A 14,481-nucleotide genomic window follows, 5' to 3' on the forward strand; every position below is an offset into this window, starting at 1 on the left:
TACCTCTTCTGCAATTAACTGTTCAAGAATTCCTACTTTCTGATTATCACCTCTTTAGACAACTGCAGCATTAAATACTGTTGACATCACTACTGTCAAGTAAATACGCAATCTTTACAACAACATATATTTCATATATAGTGGGAATTCTAGGCAGGTGGGAACATCCAAAGCCAAATTCTACCTGGTGCACTGCCCACAGTCTGCAGCGGTGTCCTACAGCCTCAGCAGTGGCCTATCACGGAATATCGCACACATCTCTATCCAAACACTTAAGACAAATCATCTCGGGCGATTTCAAATTAAAAGCTTGTAAAATATGTAACCTCTCCTAGTTTTTGCAATTAATAGAGTATGTCTGCAATTAGCCTGACTTACGGAATGCTACGCTGTTGTCATTAAAAGATGTTTTGTGAAAGTGCTGCTGTTATTATGGAGGCTCAAGAGACCAATCCCTCCTAGAGGGCAAGCAGTGGACTAGCAGAAAGCAACAGCCATAAATCACGCTGTCAGGTAGCACGGAGAACAGAAGTGAAACACAGGCACATGAAGGCCATTGACTGTAAACACACCACAGCAGAATCCTAGTCAGGATTTACTGAACCTGTAATTAATTAAAGTTTCCTTCAAGCTAAATTTTTAATAAACAAGGATTTCTGCTGACAACGAAGAAATACAACACCACAATTTTAACAGCTTATACTACAACACCTATTAACTGTTGTATTCCTGTGCTGAGGACTTTCTAAGAGGTTGCCTTGGAATAATTTAGAACCTTTTAAAACATGGTAATGGATTTAACAGTGAACATGCCATTTTTAAGCTGTGGCACTTCAGAATTTATGCTATTTTATCACGTATTCTTTAATTCACAGTTCCTGTTTGGTTAGACTCAGACATGTTGGCATTATTTTTATATTTATTTTCTTGGGAATGCATTTCAGTGAAATATTTCAGCTCATAATCTGTTAAACTGAAAAAAAGAATTTACAAGACTGAATTCAGCTCAGAGACAAATCCTGCTAATGCCAAAAGATAAGACAGTTGTGCACTAGCTTTGAAATTCTGAAGTCTGGTACTTAAAAACATGCTAATGAATACAAAAACAGTGAAATACATGGAATGAGGCTGGTATTATAGTTTTGTTCAGCATAGCATTTCAGGCTTTTACAATTCAAGGACAGTATTTCCACCTAAGATGGTGATGCCACTGATTGTGTTGATCATTGACTCATCTTCTCTGGGATGCATGTTCTGTACAAAGACTAGAAGATTTTCAGCAAATACCATTGCTTAAGGCTAAAATGTTTCAGTGATGTATTCTATGGACAAACTTTGAAGAAAGCTTTTTCACCCTGCTGATGACCTTTCAGCAGCTACAAGTTGGTTTTTGAAGCTACAAAACCACAATTCTTTTGAATGATGCAAATACAGAAATCAGATTTATCTTTTTAGCTGTTAAAGTAGTCTTTTTAAAAAATACTTAAGAGAACATAAACTCTTCCATATTATTATGCATTATAATGTTAATATTTTTAAATAGAAATATGTATGTAGCACCAGACTCAAAGAATTAGACCAGTGATAGATATGAAATTCTCTAAACTTTGTCATACCTTTAAGGCACACATGAACTCACCAAGACAATACCTAGTCACTTGGACAACTATATCACTTATCAATCAAAAGTGCACTGTTCAGCAGTCTTTTCACTATCTCATAACCAACCATTAAGCCCAGAGATCCATAAATTCAGCCTATAAAACCTCTAATATTTCCCTACCCCCAACCAAACAATCTAAATGGCACCATGAAGAGGCTTCAACAGAACACATTACAATGTTTAATAATGTAAATGTTGCAATAAAATGAGCTAGAGCACTTACTACATATTTAAGAGGAATGTTATTTGTTGTGGCATGATATAAAGTTTATCTGAGTTGAATCCCTAGCACAGAAACAGAGTCTACAGCAAAAATTAAGGCTTTATAATCAGTTATGCCAAGAACTTTAATCTTTGTAATCTAGCGTGAAGGTAGAAGACAAAAATCAACAGTATGCAAAGTCATCTTCAAGTACATGGTTCCACAGGTGCAAGCAACATGAAGGGATGATTGCTTTTGAGGGCTACATCTTCCCAAACATCTGACTAGAATAAATGAATATGTAGGTAAGGCTTAACAGACTGGATCACATTACCAAGAAATAACATCAGTGATATTTGTGCTAAACACTGAGAAATTAAAAATTCAGCCTTAATCTCAAGAACAGCCTCCTCTCACATTTGCGATGTTAAATCAAGATAACTGAAGTACATCCTTTCTCTCAGACTGTATACTTTTATACAAGTGCTCATGTATCATCAGGTTTTGGAAAAAAAAAAAACCAAAAAAACCCCCACAAGTTCTCTGTACAGAAGGCTTTTTTTCCCATGTCCCCTTTTCTTAACTATAAATAAATATTTTTGATATGCTATACTGGATATACTATTTTATTTTCTCCCATTATTAGGGGCATCAGAGCTCTTGGTATTTTCAAGTCAGTTTATGCCATAACAGGTTTGAGTGTAAACTACTGCAGGAGGTTAATAGCATAAAACAGCACCAAAGGACACAGCTACAATTGCCACACTCAAACTGAAAACTGACTTTATGGAGAAGGACTACTATTTCAACCTGATTCTTCCCACGACACCCAATTTACTCACATTAATCATCACAGAAGAACCAAATGATCTTCTGTTATCACAAATGGAGAGGGAATAAAATCAAGTGTTACATTTCATCCAGATGGCCTCAGACTAGATCTGAAGTCTTGGAAACCTATCCAACTTCTTGTTGCGTCTACCTTCCACAATCTAAAGTACCAGTTACCAGTTTGCTTTCCCTTGAGGATAGCCGAAAGCTGATGACAGCTGTTAGCTCTTTCAGCCACAAAATACTGCACTGCCTTATGGTACACCTGTCATTACTAAACTCTTTTTCTCCGCAATTCTCATTCATTAACTTTAAGATCAATATATCTTCATTTTTCTGAAATCATTTGTTCCTCTTCCACAGACCTGCACAGAATAAGTTGCAATACTATATTTAATCATAAGCAACCCAATGCCCTATTGCTACAAGGTAAAGCACTTCACAAAATCCATGAAGATATTCACTGTCTGATGTCCACTTAATTCAGGGGACAACAGCCTTCTTCCACCGTCCTTTTGTTAGCCCAGAGGCTGTAGTAACCTTTCTTACTCCAAAAATAGAGAGCAACTTTCAGTTCCATGATCCTGTTTGCTTGCAATCTAATTGTCACCTAACTGTCCAGCACAAATTTCATACACTTGATAATCAATCACAGTTCACTATCAGAAAAATAGGCCAATCCTAGAACTGTCAGTTTAATTCCAAGCATGTCTGTGCATTATTGAGACCACACATGTGCACTGTCTTTGCATTTGGCCACAAAAATTAATATTAACTATAACATTTGTGATCCTACACAGTCTAATCACAATTTTCATTTGTTAGGAAGAGCATAAGGGCTGAACGGTCCCTGAGTACTAAGAAGTCGACACGTGCAAAGCAGTCTCCTGTAAAGCCACAGGTAATCAGAAGGCAGAATTATCACAAGATTAGATCAGCACCAACGTATTCATGGAAAGAGTGCACACTGAAAAGAAATTGCAGGTGGGAGTAAATCATCTGACCTGCACTGTGTGTGATCTAATTTTCAGCGTGCAAGTGAGATTTCTGATGAAACATTAGCAGCAAACTCTCTTTTTCCAGGTATAAAGACAACTAGGATGGGAAAGTATTTGCAATGATGAGGGTGTCAATTTTGTCTCTAAGGTGGCAAGTGACAGAACATGAGGAATGAGTCCCAGGTTGCACCAGGAGAGGTTTAGATTGAATATTAGGAAGAACTTCTTCATGGAGAGGGTAGTTAAGCGTTGCTACAGGCTGCCTAGAGAAGTACAACTTCAGAAGTATTTAAGAAATGTGGTACTAAGGGAATGATTCAGTGATGGGACTCAGTAGGTCAGGGTGATGGCTGGACTCAAAGATCCTGAAGGTCTTTTCCAACCTAGATGATTCTATGATTTTTTTATTTTTTTTTTTTAATTTATTCAAGTCACAAGCTTGGTCTTTTTAAGGAGGTAACAAGGAATAAATGTGCATGAGATAATGATGACATTAGCAGTGACACTTTTTAAGGCATTCTGTTGCAGCTATCAAAAGATGAAGGACAAAATTAGAGTACTGAACCTGCCTAAGGTGCATCAAGATTCTGTAAGTTCTTGACAAAGCATTTGTGAGACAACAAGGGGAAGTAAAATCCTGAAATCCTGACTATGCTCGCAGATGGAAAAAATTTGATCCAGTTTGTCAAGTTCATTAATTAACAAATACCCCAAAATAAACACACACGATTTAATTTAGGAAAACATACAAACATGTTACTGAGAGCAACAGATTTTTAGGGATTGAAGACATACCAAGTTAATTGAATAACAGGAAGCTATTAGCACATTAGAGTGTACTGTTTCTTTTTTGCCATGTACTGTAAAATGGCATTGATTACCTCACAATACGTTTAATCAAGTGCAATTAAGCACCATATCATTTTAATGTTATTACAAGAAATTCAATAAATATTTAAAGAGAAATTTAAAAATGCTTTGTTGAATCCTGCAAATCCTTTTAGTACCCAAAATCAGTCAGGAGAAAACAAAAATAAAACTTTTCCCTTTTTTGTTCAAGCAAGGTATCAGGGATGGACAAGTCTGGTTTGTCCGAGATTTCATCTGAAGAAATGGAATAAAAACATGCATATTAAAACATTGGCCAATAAAATCAAAAGACAGAAAAGACACTGCTTGAAGAAAACCAATAAAGTATCATCATCATTAAGAGAAACCAGGTGATATGAACTGACATATTGGCCAAATGAAGAGAAATTAATGTCTTTTCCATTCTTACAGAGAAGCACTCCTAGCGATTAAACCTCAGATATGCCCAACTTCAGCAGAAAGGCTTCAAATCTTCTCAGAACAAATCACATAAGTTAGTTACAATTACATGAGCACCACTGTAAAAGTAGGTTAGATATTACACTGTGTTGGCTACTCTAAATGGTTAGACTTGAAGAAAAAATGACACGCTAACATTAAAACCAAGATGCATTTTAATTCCATAATAAGCTGAGTCATGGCTAACATTGCAGGGGCTCCATAGCAAGCCCAAAGTACATGCAGTCTGGTTTGAAAGCAGTTTAGCCAGGTTACTATTGACTTCAGTACAAGCAAAGCATTCTGAAGGAGAAGCCTGTTATAATGTTTACTTTGCTTAGGCAGTTCTATTCCATAATATAATATAAGTGTACTTCCAGTTACTCTTTTTGTCTGGTTACCTAACAAATCTATACAAGACAGTGAACTTAACGACCTTTTTAAAGAATCAAAGAGTACAAGCTTACATAGAAACATTCAGGGACACGGAACACAGGACACTTTTTTTTGCTAATGCAGAAAAGAGACAGATTTCTGGAATTACAAAATGAACATCAATTTCTACCTTTTTGTTGGTGTAAGAACCAGTTTCATGGAGAATGGCAACCCTAAATGGAGGCCACCATGTGTGGAATTCTTTTACCCACTGATGCATCACAGTAGCCGGACAAACAATCACTGTTGGACCCAGTCCCTGGTACCTAATCAAGAAACAAAACCAAACCAAAATCTTTAACATAAAATAAATACTTTATATTGTGTGTCTTATTAAAATAACCTGGTACACAGAAAAGCTACAAAAATAATGTACTTAGAAGAAAAGGCAACAAACTCATGAACCCACAAGCTCTTCATCAAGTTTCAATGCAAATACAGGCTAGAGATGGGTTACTCAAAGCATACAGATTTACAAACAGACCATTGGTGTGAAAGCTCATTTGCTTCTTCTATCACAACTTATATAACAACAGATCTTTCCCCTCTGTAAATTTCAGAATCAGATCAGTTTACAAAATGAAATTTCTACTAACTTATTTTGAAGAATATTTCTTCAGAAAATGTCACAAAAAATAAAGCTGCATATTTTGAATGTTCAAGAATAGCCTTACTGTTTTCACTCTCAAGCACTTCTAAACACAACAACCTTCACACTTCTGCACAGTAAGGAACACATAGTTATATCCATTTAACAGAAAGAGAGCTGATAAACACTATGGGAAAGGCTGCTGTATGAATCTGGCACTGCAGTACACAAGCTCCCTCTATACATCAAGGCAATAAGAGGTGAGCTGAAAGTCACTCAGGTTGACAACACAACTATGCCCACTCTTAACAATGCCTGCTTCTCAACCAGACCGACCATGAGGTCTTCTAACTGTAGGTCTGCTTACTAAACAATATGGCTTCCAAGTAGAAGCTAGCCAGCTAGAGTTAGTGCATTCCTCATTTTTCCTGCAGAAAATACTTGACTGTGCACAGATCAAGATGCTTTGACTCTCTGCCTTAAAACACACAGACAAGTAAGAAATTTCACCAAAAAAATAAAGCTTATTTTTCCCCATGCAATAACTATTGTGGAGGATTTATTAAAAAAAAATGCACCAGAAACCAAAGCAAAAACAAAAACAAAAAACATCCAACCAAACAACAACAACAAAACTCAAACCAAAACCAAAAACCAGAATACATGATAGTATATACAGAAAGAATGTTGCAACTTCAGAGTTTATATTTTGGCATCTTCAAAGTTTCCTTGTAGTTTCACAGAAGCATCTTAGATCTTAAGCTGAAACTAAGTAGCAATGCTAAGGGAACTGTCCTGAATATCCTGAAACATTTCTATGAATTCAGTCGTCCTCCAACAAGGGCAAACACATACCAGCAAATACACCAGCTCAAAGTAATCTGTAGAGAAGCAGCCACAGAAGAAGCAGTCATACCAAGTAAATCAATTGGCTTGAGTGATGCAGTACAGCATAGCAGTTTTTTATATAAAGGCTACATCAGGAATCAACTGAAGAATATAAGTCTTCCATGTTTTCTTTTTAATGCACTATTTTACAAGTCATGTACATGCTGTACATAATTTAAATGGATCACTATAAAGTTTTTTTTTTTGTTGTTCAGTATACTGCTGCAATGTTTGCTTAATTGCATATCATAATTTACATCAGATAAATAGGTCACCAGAACTAGAAAACTCAAGTATCATTCATGCATGCATTTGTAAATCCAAGAACACCAACAAGTACCTTTCCAGTAATTTCACCTACAACGACAGAATTTCAAAGTATTGCTCAGTAATGAAGAAAGAGCATGAAAGCTCTTGCAAGAACAGCCAGTTACTCTAATACACTTTTAAACAGTAACAAAGATGGAAATTCCTCTGTGTAAGTTACAGTTTTTATTAGTACTACTTTTTTTTTGGCATAGGTAATTCCCTGCTGATCAGGAACTTTAACTTCCATCACAAATCAACTTGTGACTTCCTGTAAAGCATTCACCTGGTGTCTTGCCAGAACAAATATTTTAATGTAAAATTTAATAAATGGAACTAAAGGTATTACATCTAATTTAAAATTCCATATTGTGTAAACTATTGATATTAATGTAATTGAGTTTGTAAACAATCCATTTGTGGAAGCTAACCTTAGACACTGTATTGACCCAAAATATCTAGTGTGGCTCATCTGCAAAATGAAGCATCAATGCCTGGAATTCATTAAAAGTGTTACATGTTTAATTTTTCCTGCCCTACAGCTCCATTGTCTCGTAAAATTTTTCCTTTGATGTCCCCCACTAAAAGAATTAAAGGAATATTGTAATTGAAATGTCATTAATAATTCACAGGACCCTCCTCCACCAGCAATACATCTGATGAAATATTAATTGAGCTCCACAGACTGACAGTCTGCAGAGGAGCACTTGCCTGTAATTTGAACCACGAGTCCTGATCTTGCTGTAGCTCAGACCTGCCAAGAAGGCAATTATCTGGATGGTCTTGCCCAATCCCATCTCATCTCCCAGAATCCCTCCTGCCTGCTGGCAGTGCAATTCCCAGAGCCACCTAACACCTGTCTGCTGGTACCTAAAAACAAGGAAAAAGAAGATGGCAAACGTTTGATAATAAAGATCGTAACAGAAAGTACTCATGAATTAATCATTTGGCAGGGTTCTTACACCAGTTACAGTAACATGCTGGATGTGTGTTTTACATGAGTGCTCTATTTACTAGGTCATACATTTTTGATACACTCAAACATTACATGCGACTTTCATTTTTTATGCAATACTAAAACATTTCTAATTAAACTGATAGTCATGGTAATTAGAGGGTATTTTATTTCATGTATATTTCAAGTGTTAAAAATAACTTGGAAAGCTACTCTAACAAAGCCATATATTGTCAGAAGACATGCAGGGTCTAATCGATTACATTATTGGAAGATATACCTTAAGGTGAAGGAAAAGTTTGACTTTTAAGTGGTGCAGACTTTACATTCCACTCTGAAAACTGATCACATCTGTCACAATATGCTTTCTTTTCACACAAATTCATTTAGTAAAATTTAATCTCTTCCAATGAAGAAAAAAGACAACAAGGGAAACCGCGTTGGAAGGCAAAACAATAGAAATGATTCCAGTGGATGAGATGCAGCAGAGCGTTGTTATGTGAGAACATCAGTTTAGCTTCTATTCCCAGTCACTCACTGGAAATTGCATAAGCAACAACGTAAAATATATCCCAATTAAAAGAAGTTGATCAGAAAACAACATCTACAACAGCAAGCTAAAAAGGTGAGTATGGGCTGCTGGACCATTTTAAAACATGTTTTTTTTGTTGGTTTTTTTTCTCTCTCTTTTTTTTTTTTCCCCTTTACAATGCTATGAAATAACAACAGCATCAGGAATAAAACATTTTGGAAAAGAGAGTTTAAATTGAAAACAAGAAAAAAGTGAAACACCAACATATTTCAATAATTCAGAAAAAATACATTTTTCAGCATTTCTGTGTCTTGTGACATAGAAGACCAAGGCTACTGGTACTATTCTCTTGGTGGCACACATTGCTGGTGTGCCAAGCACAGCAAAGAACAAAACAGGCTTTTTTTTTTTTAAATTGGGATTGTTCATTCAGGGGTATTCTCAAACGCACACTTCAAGATTGTATTTCTCACAGAGAAGAATGTTTAGGACTACTGACAACCAACGATACTTGTGTCTGCCAAGTCCTATCAAAAATCAATTTTTGTTGTGATCTGTATGGATTTAGATTAACACTGAAAGGAAACAATCAAACAGCCTGAGTAGTTATAGAAAAGGGATCAAAGAACACATCTAATGTTTCAGACATCATACTACCTGCTGGTATCTCAAATGCAGTATACCAAGAAGTCTGTAAAAAGCCTTTTTGTTAGCAATGAATTGACCTCAAAAACACAGGAATCCACAGGAGTAGCTCTAAGTAAATGAAGACATGGTTTCCTCCTTACACAGAATTTTCTCAGGTTAAGTGCAGATGCTTTTAAGTCAGTCTTGCTTACCACAGTTTTATAGTCCAAGGCAGCACCAGTAGTACTAACTAAGCAAATGTTGCTGAGTATTCCTCAAAGCAGACAGAAGTATATAAAGAAAGCAGATTTTTCCACTTGAACATATTAACAAGAAAAAAAAACAAAACCAAAGAAATAAAAAAGTGAAAAGCAACTAACCCACCAAAAAAAAAGAAAATCCCCAAACAAAACTAAAAACAGACAACCAGCTTAAGGGTCTAATATTTCTACTGTGAGCTAACTTCTCTGTGGAATTCAATTCACATATGTGAAAGATCACTTACAAAATAGTGCAATACACCTCCTCCTTGGATCAATATACTTCCATGTTTTCTACTGAACTTGTTCAGAACTCAAAGTTTAATGACTATTGACTATGAGCCTTCCTACACTGGAGGTTTCAGCATTTAAGTTACAAGTCAGACAAATCATTCAACTCAATTGATCTTTCTAACCACTTAAGAAGTCTTGCCAACTGACTCATGCTTGCAGGGATACCCTTCATTAGTGAGGCTGATATCTCTAAGATTAATTTCTAATTGTCTGCCTTCTTTCGATTCCCTTTGGGTTGCTCAGACCACACATCCGTTCTCAGGATGATTATTCCTGCAGTACCGTCGCATAAACAACCGGAGACCTCATATTGGCTGTGTATGGTCCTGGCAACTAAGTCAGTAATTCATTTCCATTTCAGAGCTAGTGCTTTCCTTCTGAAGAACTGCAGGACAACAGTAATAATTTCTTTGAGGTTAAGACTAAGTGGCCCTGTTGGAAGGGTTAACGATGTAAGCCTATAAGAAACCATAGCTTTCTGCTAGATTAATTACAAGATTTTAGAGTTAGCTTTTGAAAGAGGAGATGGTTTTCCTTGAGTGAAATGTTGCCAAGAAAAATGAATTCAAGCATGGAAGTTAGAGAAAACTTATGGATGAAATAGCAGCTAACTTGTTTAAAATGCCTTTTATAAACAGCTTTTTGAGATTAAGATGAGTTACTTGGAAGTATCACTGGACACAGCAAAACTCTCAAAAAAAAGAATGGAAAGCAGTCTTACCCGAATCTGCAATCCATCATTAATACTAAAGGAATAATGCACTCTCCATATCTGAACATTTTTCCCAGCAACGTTTTAAAGATCTTATGACTTTATAAAGCTGCTCAAAGAAAAAGTTGGCTGTATTTTTTGCTGGAAGAAAACTTCAGTCACTCTTAGCTCAATCACAGAAACACTTAGATTCCTTGCTTTCATTTATTACCAAGTGCCAACACCATATCTTCAAACTCAAGTCATTTTTATATCACTCTGCACCTGAACTAAAAGAAAGCACATAGCAATAAAAGAAAACATTTACAAAAGGAGACCAGGAGAGCTTCTCAACCCTTAGTTTAACTAATATGCATTTACAATACTTACTAATTGTATTTTCGTAAAACAGCATTTTGTGCTTACAATAACCAACTTTGTTTGAGGTTTGGTCAAGTAGGATTTTTAAAGTTGTTTTTTGTTCTTTGTTTTTCTTTATTTTAATAACAGAAATAACTGTACCCAAAGCTGTAGGACAAGGCATCTAGAAATCACCACCACTGTCACTACTAATACCATTATTAACAACACACAACAACCTAATGTTAAAATGAAGTATAGAATACATACTTAAAAAGCTTTTTGAAGAGAAATCCTGGAACTTTGAAACCCTCTTCAAATTCAGTGTCGCTTTCATCAGAAAGTTCCTCAGCCACAGGATGTTCTTTGTCCTTCAAACGTTCTTTTTGCCACTTCCTGTAAGTGACGCAAGGAGTCAGCATTCAGTTATTGCATGGAAAAGATTCTATATGAATACTACATTGAATTATTCATCAAGAAGTAAAGAATAAATAAATTTTCTTAGATGCGATGAATTTAAGTGGTAATCCACTGGAGGAGAAAATTATTCATCTAAATGCTCAAAATATTTGACATAACGTGCACGCGCTTCTGAACAGTCATAAGCTTTTGTAATTGTACAGCTAATTATGATTATTTATAGACAGCAATGCTAATGCAACATAATTAACAGTTAACACTATTAAAAGAAACCGGCAACGTTAAATTCCCAAACATTCATTTAAAAAGGACAAAACAAAAACAAAACAACAAAGAAATAAAGATTAAGTATTATAAAGATACTTTTCTTAATTTAAACAAATATCTAAATGCCTTTCACCTAGAGAAATGTTCAGTAGCATATAAGCATACAGAAGACTCGGTTGGAAACATCACTGTCTTTGAACTGATGTGCTCTACAGACCCTAAGCTGTTATCGTTAGGAGAGTTAACATTTGACATTTTGAAATCATGGTGACTCACGGCATGCAGCCCAAGTGCTGTATTTGGACTCTGCACAGACTACATCCAGAATTATGTTCTTGTCCTGTGCCCCCTCTCAGAAAGGGCACCAGAGGATCTTCAACATCCAAAACAATTATGGACTTGTGTTTGCTTTAGTGACCCAAACAAAACCATTTGCTTGTAACAGCAAACCATACAGTTACTGCCTCGAAGGAAACAATTGCAGAACTTGAACAAATAAGTACTGAACTACCAAAAGCACTTTACAGACAGCTTGGGTTTCAGCAGTTATTCACTGCTGAAACCGCATTCATTGCAGCCACACCAAACACAGTGTAGAGCCTGATAAAATCCCTACAGACAGTGGTAAAGTTGCAGAACAGATTAAGAACGCTCTCATGCAATTGCTCTTCACACAACACAAAAGCAGACATATTTCATCTAATAAGGGGATTGCTGCATCTGTAAGGATGAAATGACTGCATGCCTCCTTGCGGATAACTTAGATATATCTATCATCGAAGTCTCTACCTACCAAAACTCTATTCTCTCCCCAGTGATCAGTCCTGTCCTCCCCAAGCCAGACAGAACACTTTCAAATGAAGCATGTACTGCAATTTAAGCCACTGTAGACATCATTATTTGAATATTTTTTCCATACTCATAATTAAAGGTGCTGGCCTGAATGAGGCTGAAGAATGAGCCCTGGCAGTCTGAAAGCATCTGAGACATAAAACACAGAAATTGAAATTGTTCAGGTTCCAAAGAACTATAAATAGCAGTGATAGTCTGAAAAAAAGCAAGTGGAAGACCGAGGTAAAAAAAAAAAAACAAAAACAAAAAACCCACAAATATAAGCCTCCTAGCACTGAAATCTACAGTATTAAGCTACAAGGAGCCTCTTTAGTGAGATGCTGGAAAACTCATCTATCCAGTATTTGCTTAATGAGAAACCATACTCCAGAAGTTCTGCAGTAACTAGACGAAGGAGGCTTACTGGGATGCACCAGTTTTCCAGTACACTTGCAGTTTCTGAACAAACATTGCAGCTGAGTGAACACTTGCACTTCCTCCCTGGTAATAACAGTTTACCTCTCCCATTCACCTATTACGCAAACAGCATCCTGATGGCTTGGGCTCTTACTGTTGGCTGGACAGCTGTAGCAGCAGAAACATGGCAGAGAAAAAGAAAAATCTTCTGGGAAAATGGATTTATGATCCGTTTTAAAAAATGTGATAAATTCACTCTCTGTTTAAAGTTATTTAGCTCAATTTTTTCCATAAAATATATGCATGAAGAAAATTATACATTTAGGGAGAAAAAAATACATATATAATTTTCATATTTCAATACTTGAAAGAAGACAAACTGCACTGAGAAGCTGACAGGCAAAATGCATTTTATTTCCTGTCCTGCTAAGCATGATGCGTTTTATGCTTGTGGGATGAGTGAGTGCTTTTAAAGCTGTGGGTCTAATTTTATCCATGTCAGGAAAAAGAAACAAAGTTATTCAAAAATTTACAAATATCATTAGATGTAGAAACAAAATTTAAATACTTTCATGACCCTGATTTATATCCTGACCTAACTAGGCAAAATAATGGAGACAGAAGTCACTGCTAAAATTTCTCAAACAACTGCTCACAAAACTGGTGCTGTCTCACAACATATTGACCTTCAAACCTGGCAAAACAATCCAGAAAACACTGAAGAACAACCCATGCACTGCTGTAAGTCTTTAAGACTTGACCCACACATCTTTGCTCAGCGATGTTTACAGCAGACACTGGTGGCACAGTGACACCCCCCAGCCTGATATTTTCAGGTACTTCATTTAAAGGCTTCTCAACACTCGATACACAATCATATACTCTTTCTTGTGCAACTAAGCTAGCTGCAGTAGCTTTCTAGATCAGCTTTCTACCAGTATAGTGAAAAAATACTTATAGCTTGCTTTCATGGAAGCAGTCACAAACATGGAACTGTGGTACTGTTTAATAAAGACCATCATTTCTAAACGCATGCAAGTTACAATAACTGCAAAACCAAAAAAAGCACTGAAAAACTAACAAGAAAGCAGAATACCAGACAGGTTCATAGAGACCACTTCACAGCAATGTATTTTGACCTCAAGTTTTTTCTTTAGTTCTCTGATGAAAAACAGATGAATTGCTACTATTTGTTTGTCATCTCTCTGATTGTTCTTAATTCCTTACATGAAATCAAATACCCTGTTAAGCAGCAAAAACACCCAACCAAACAAAATAATACAAAATGTGGATACAAAAATAATTCCCACAGATACTTTTACATAACCTGACACAGGTAAGAAAATCTCTACCTTAGAATAGCAATCTACTAAATGGTTGAATTAGTAAAATAACAATAATGCTCTTAGACTAAAAAAAAAAATAAAGACCAAAAAGGCAGATGGTACCGGAGGCACAGCACAAAAATGCATTTATTTTTGTTCAGTACCACAATGTTGCGCTATCAGGTATGAATTGTCAGTTATTATTCTGAGCTCCAGGGAAAGATGAATGATTCAAATTTACAAATGCTGACAGTCGCTGCTTCAGACTGTGTCACTACTGGA

At 36.0% G+C, this 14,481-nt stretch overlaps 1 protein-coding gene across 3 annotated transcripts in view; it reads right to left on the reverse strand.

The window, feature by feature from the left end:
• The window catches only part of ERCC6 (ERCC excision repair 6, chromatin remodeling factor), a 46,354-nt gene that overhangs the window by 15,731 nt on the left and 16,142 nt on the right, over positions 1-14,481 (reverse strand). For all 3 annotated transcript variants that reach the window (XM_042863195.1, XM_042863196.1, XM_042863194.1), the window contains 3 exons: positions 11,210-11,335; positions 7,932-8,090; positions 5,568-5,703 (listed from right to left, as the gene is read on the reverse strand). In XM_042863195.1, coding sequence (XP_042719129.1) covers positions 5,568-5,703; positions 7,932-8,090; positions 11,210-11,335 — 421 coding nt within the window. The remainder of the gene's footprint in view (positions 1-5,567; positions 5,704-7,931; positions 8,091-11,209; positions 11,336-14,481) is intronic.

The sequence above is a fragment of the Lagopus leucura genome, unplaced genomic scaffold (genome assembly GCF_019238085.1).
Source record: "Lagopus leucura isolate 7727_CA_CO unplaced genomic scaffold, USGS_WTPT01 Super-Scaffold_739, whole genome shotgun sequence".
NCBI classification, from domain to species: domain Eukaryota; kingdom Metazoa; phylum Chordata; class Aves; order Galliformes; family Phasianidae; genus Lagopus; species Lagopus leucura.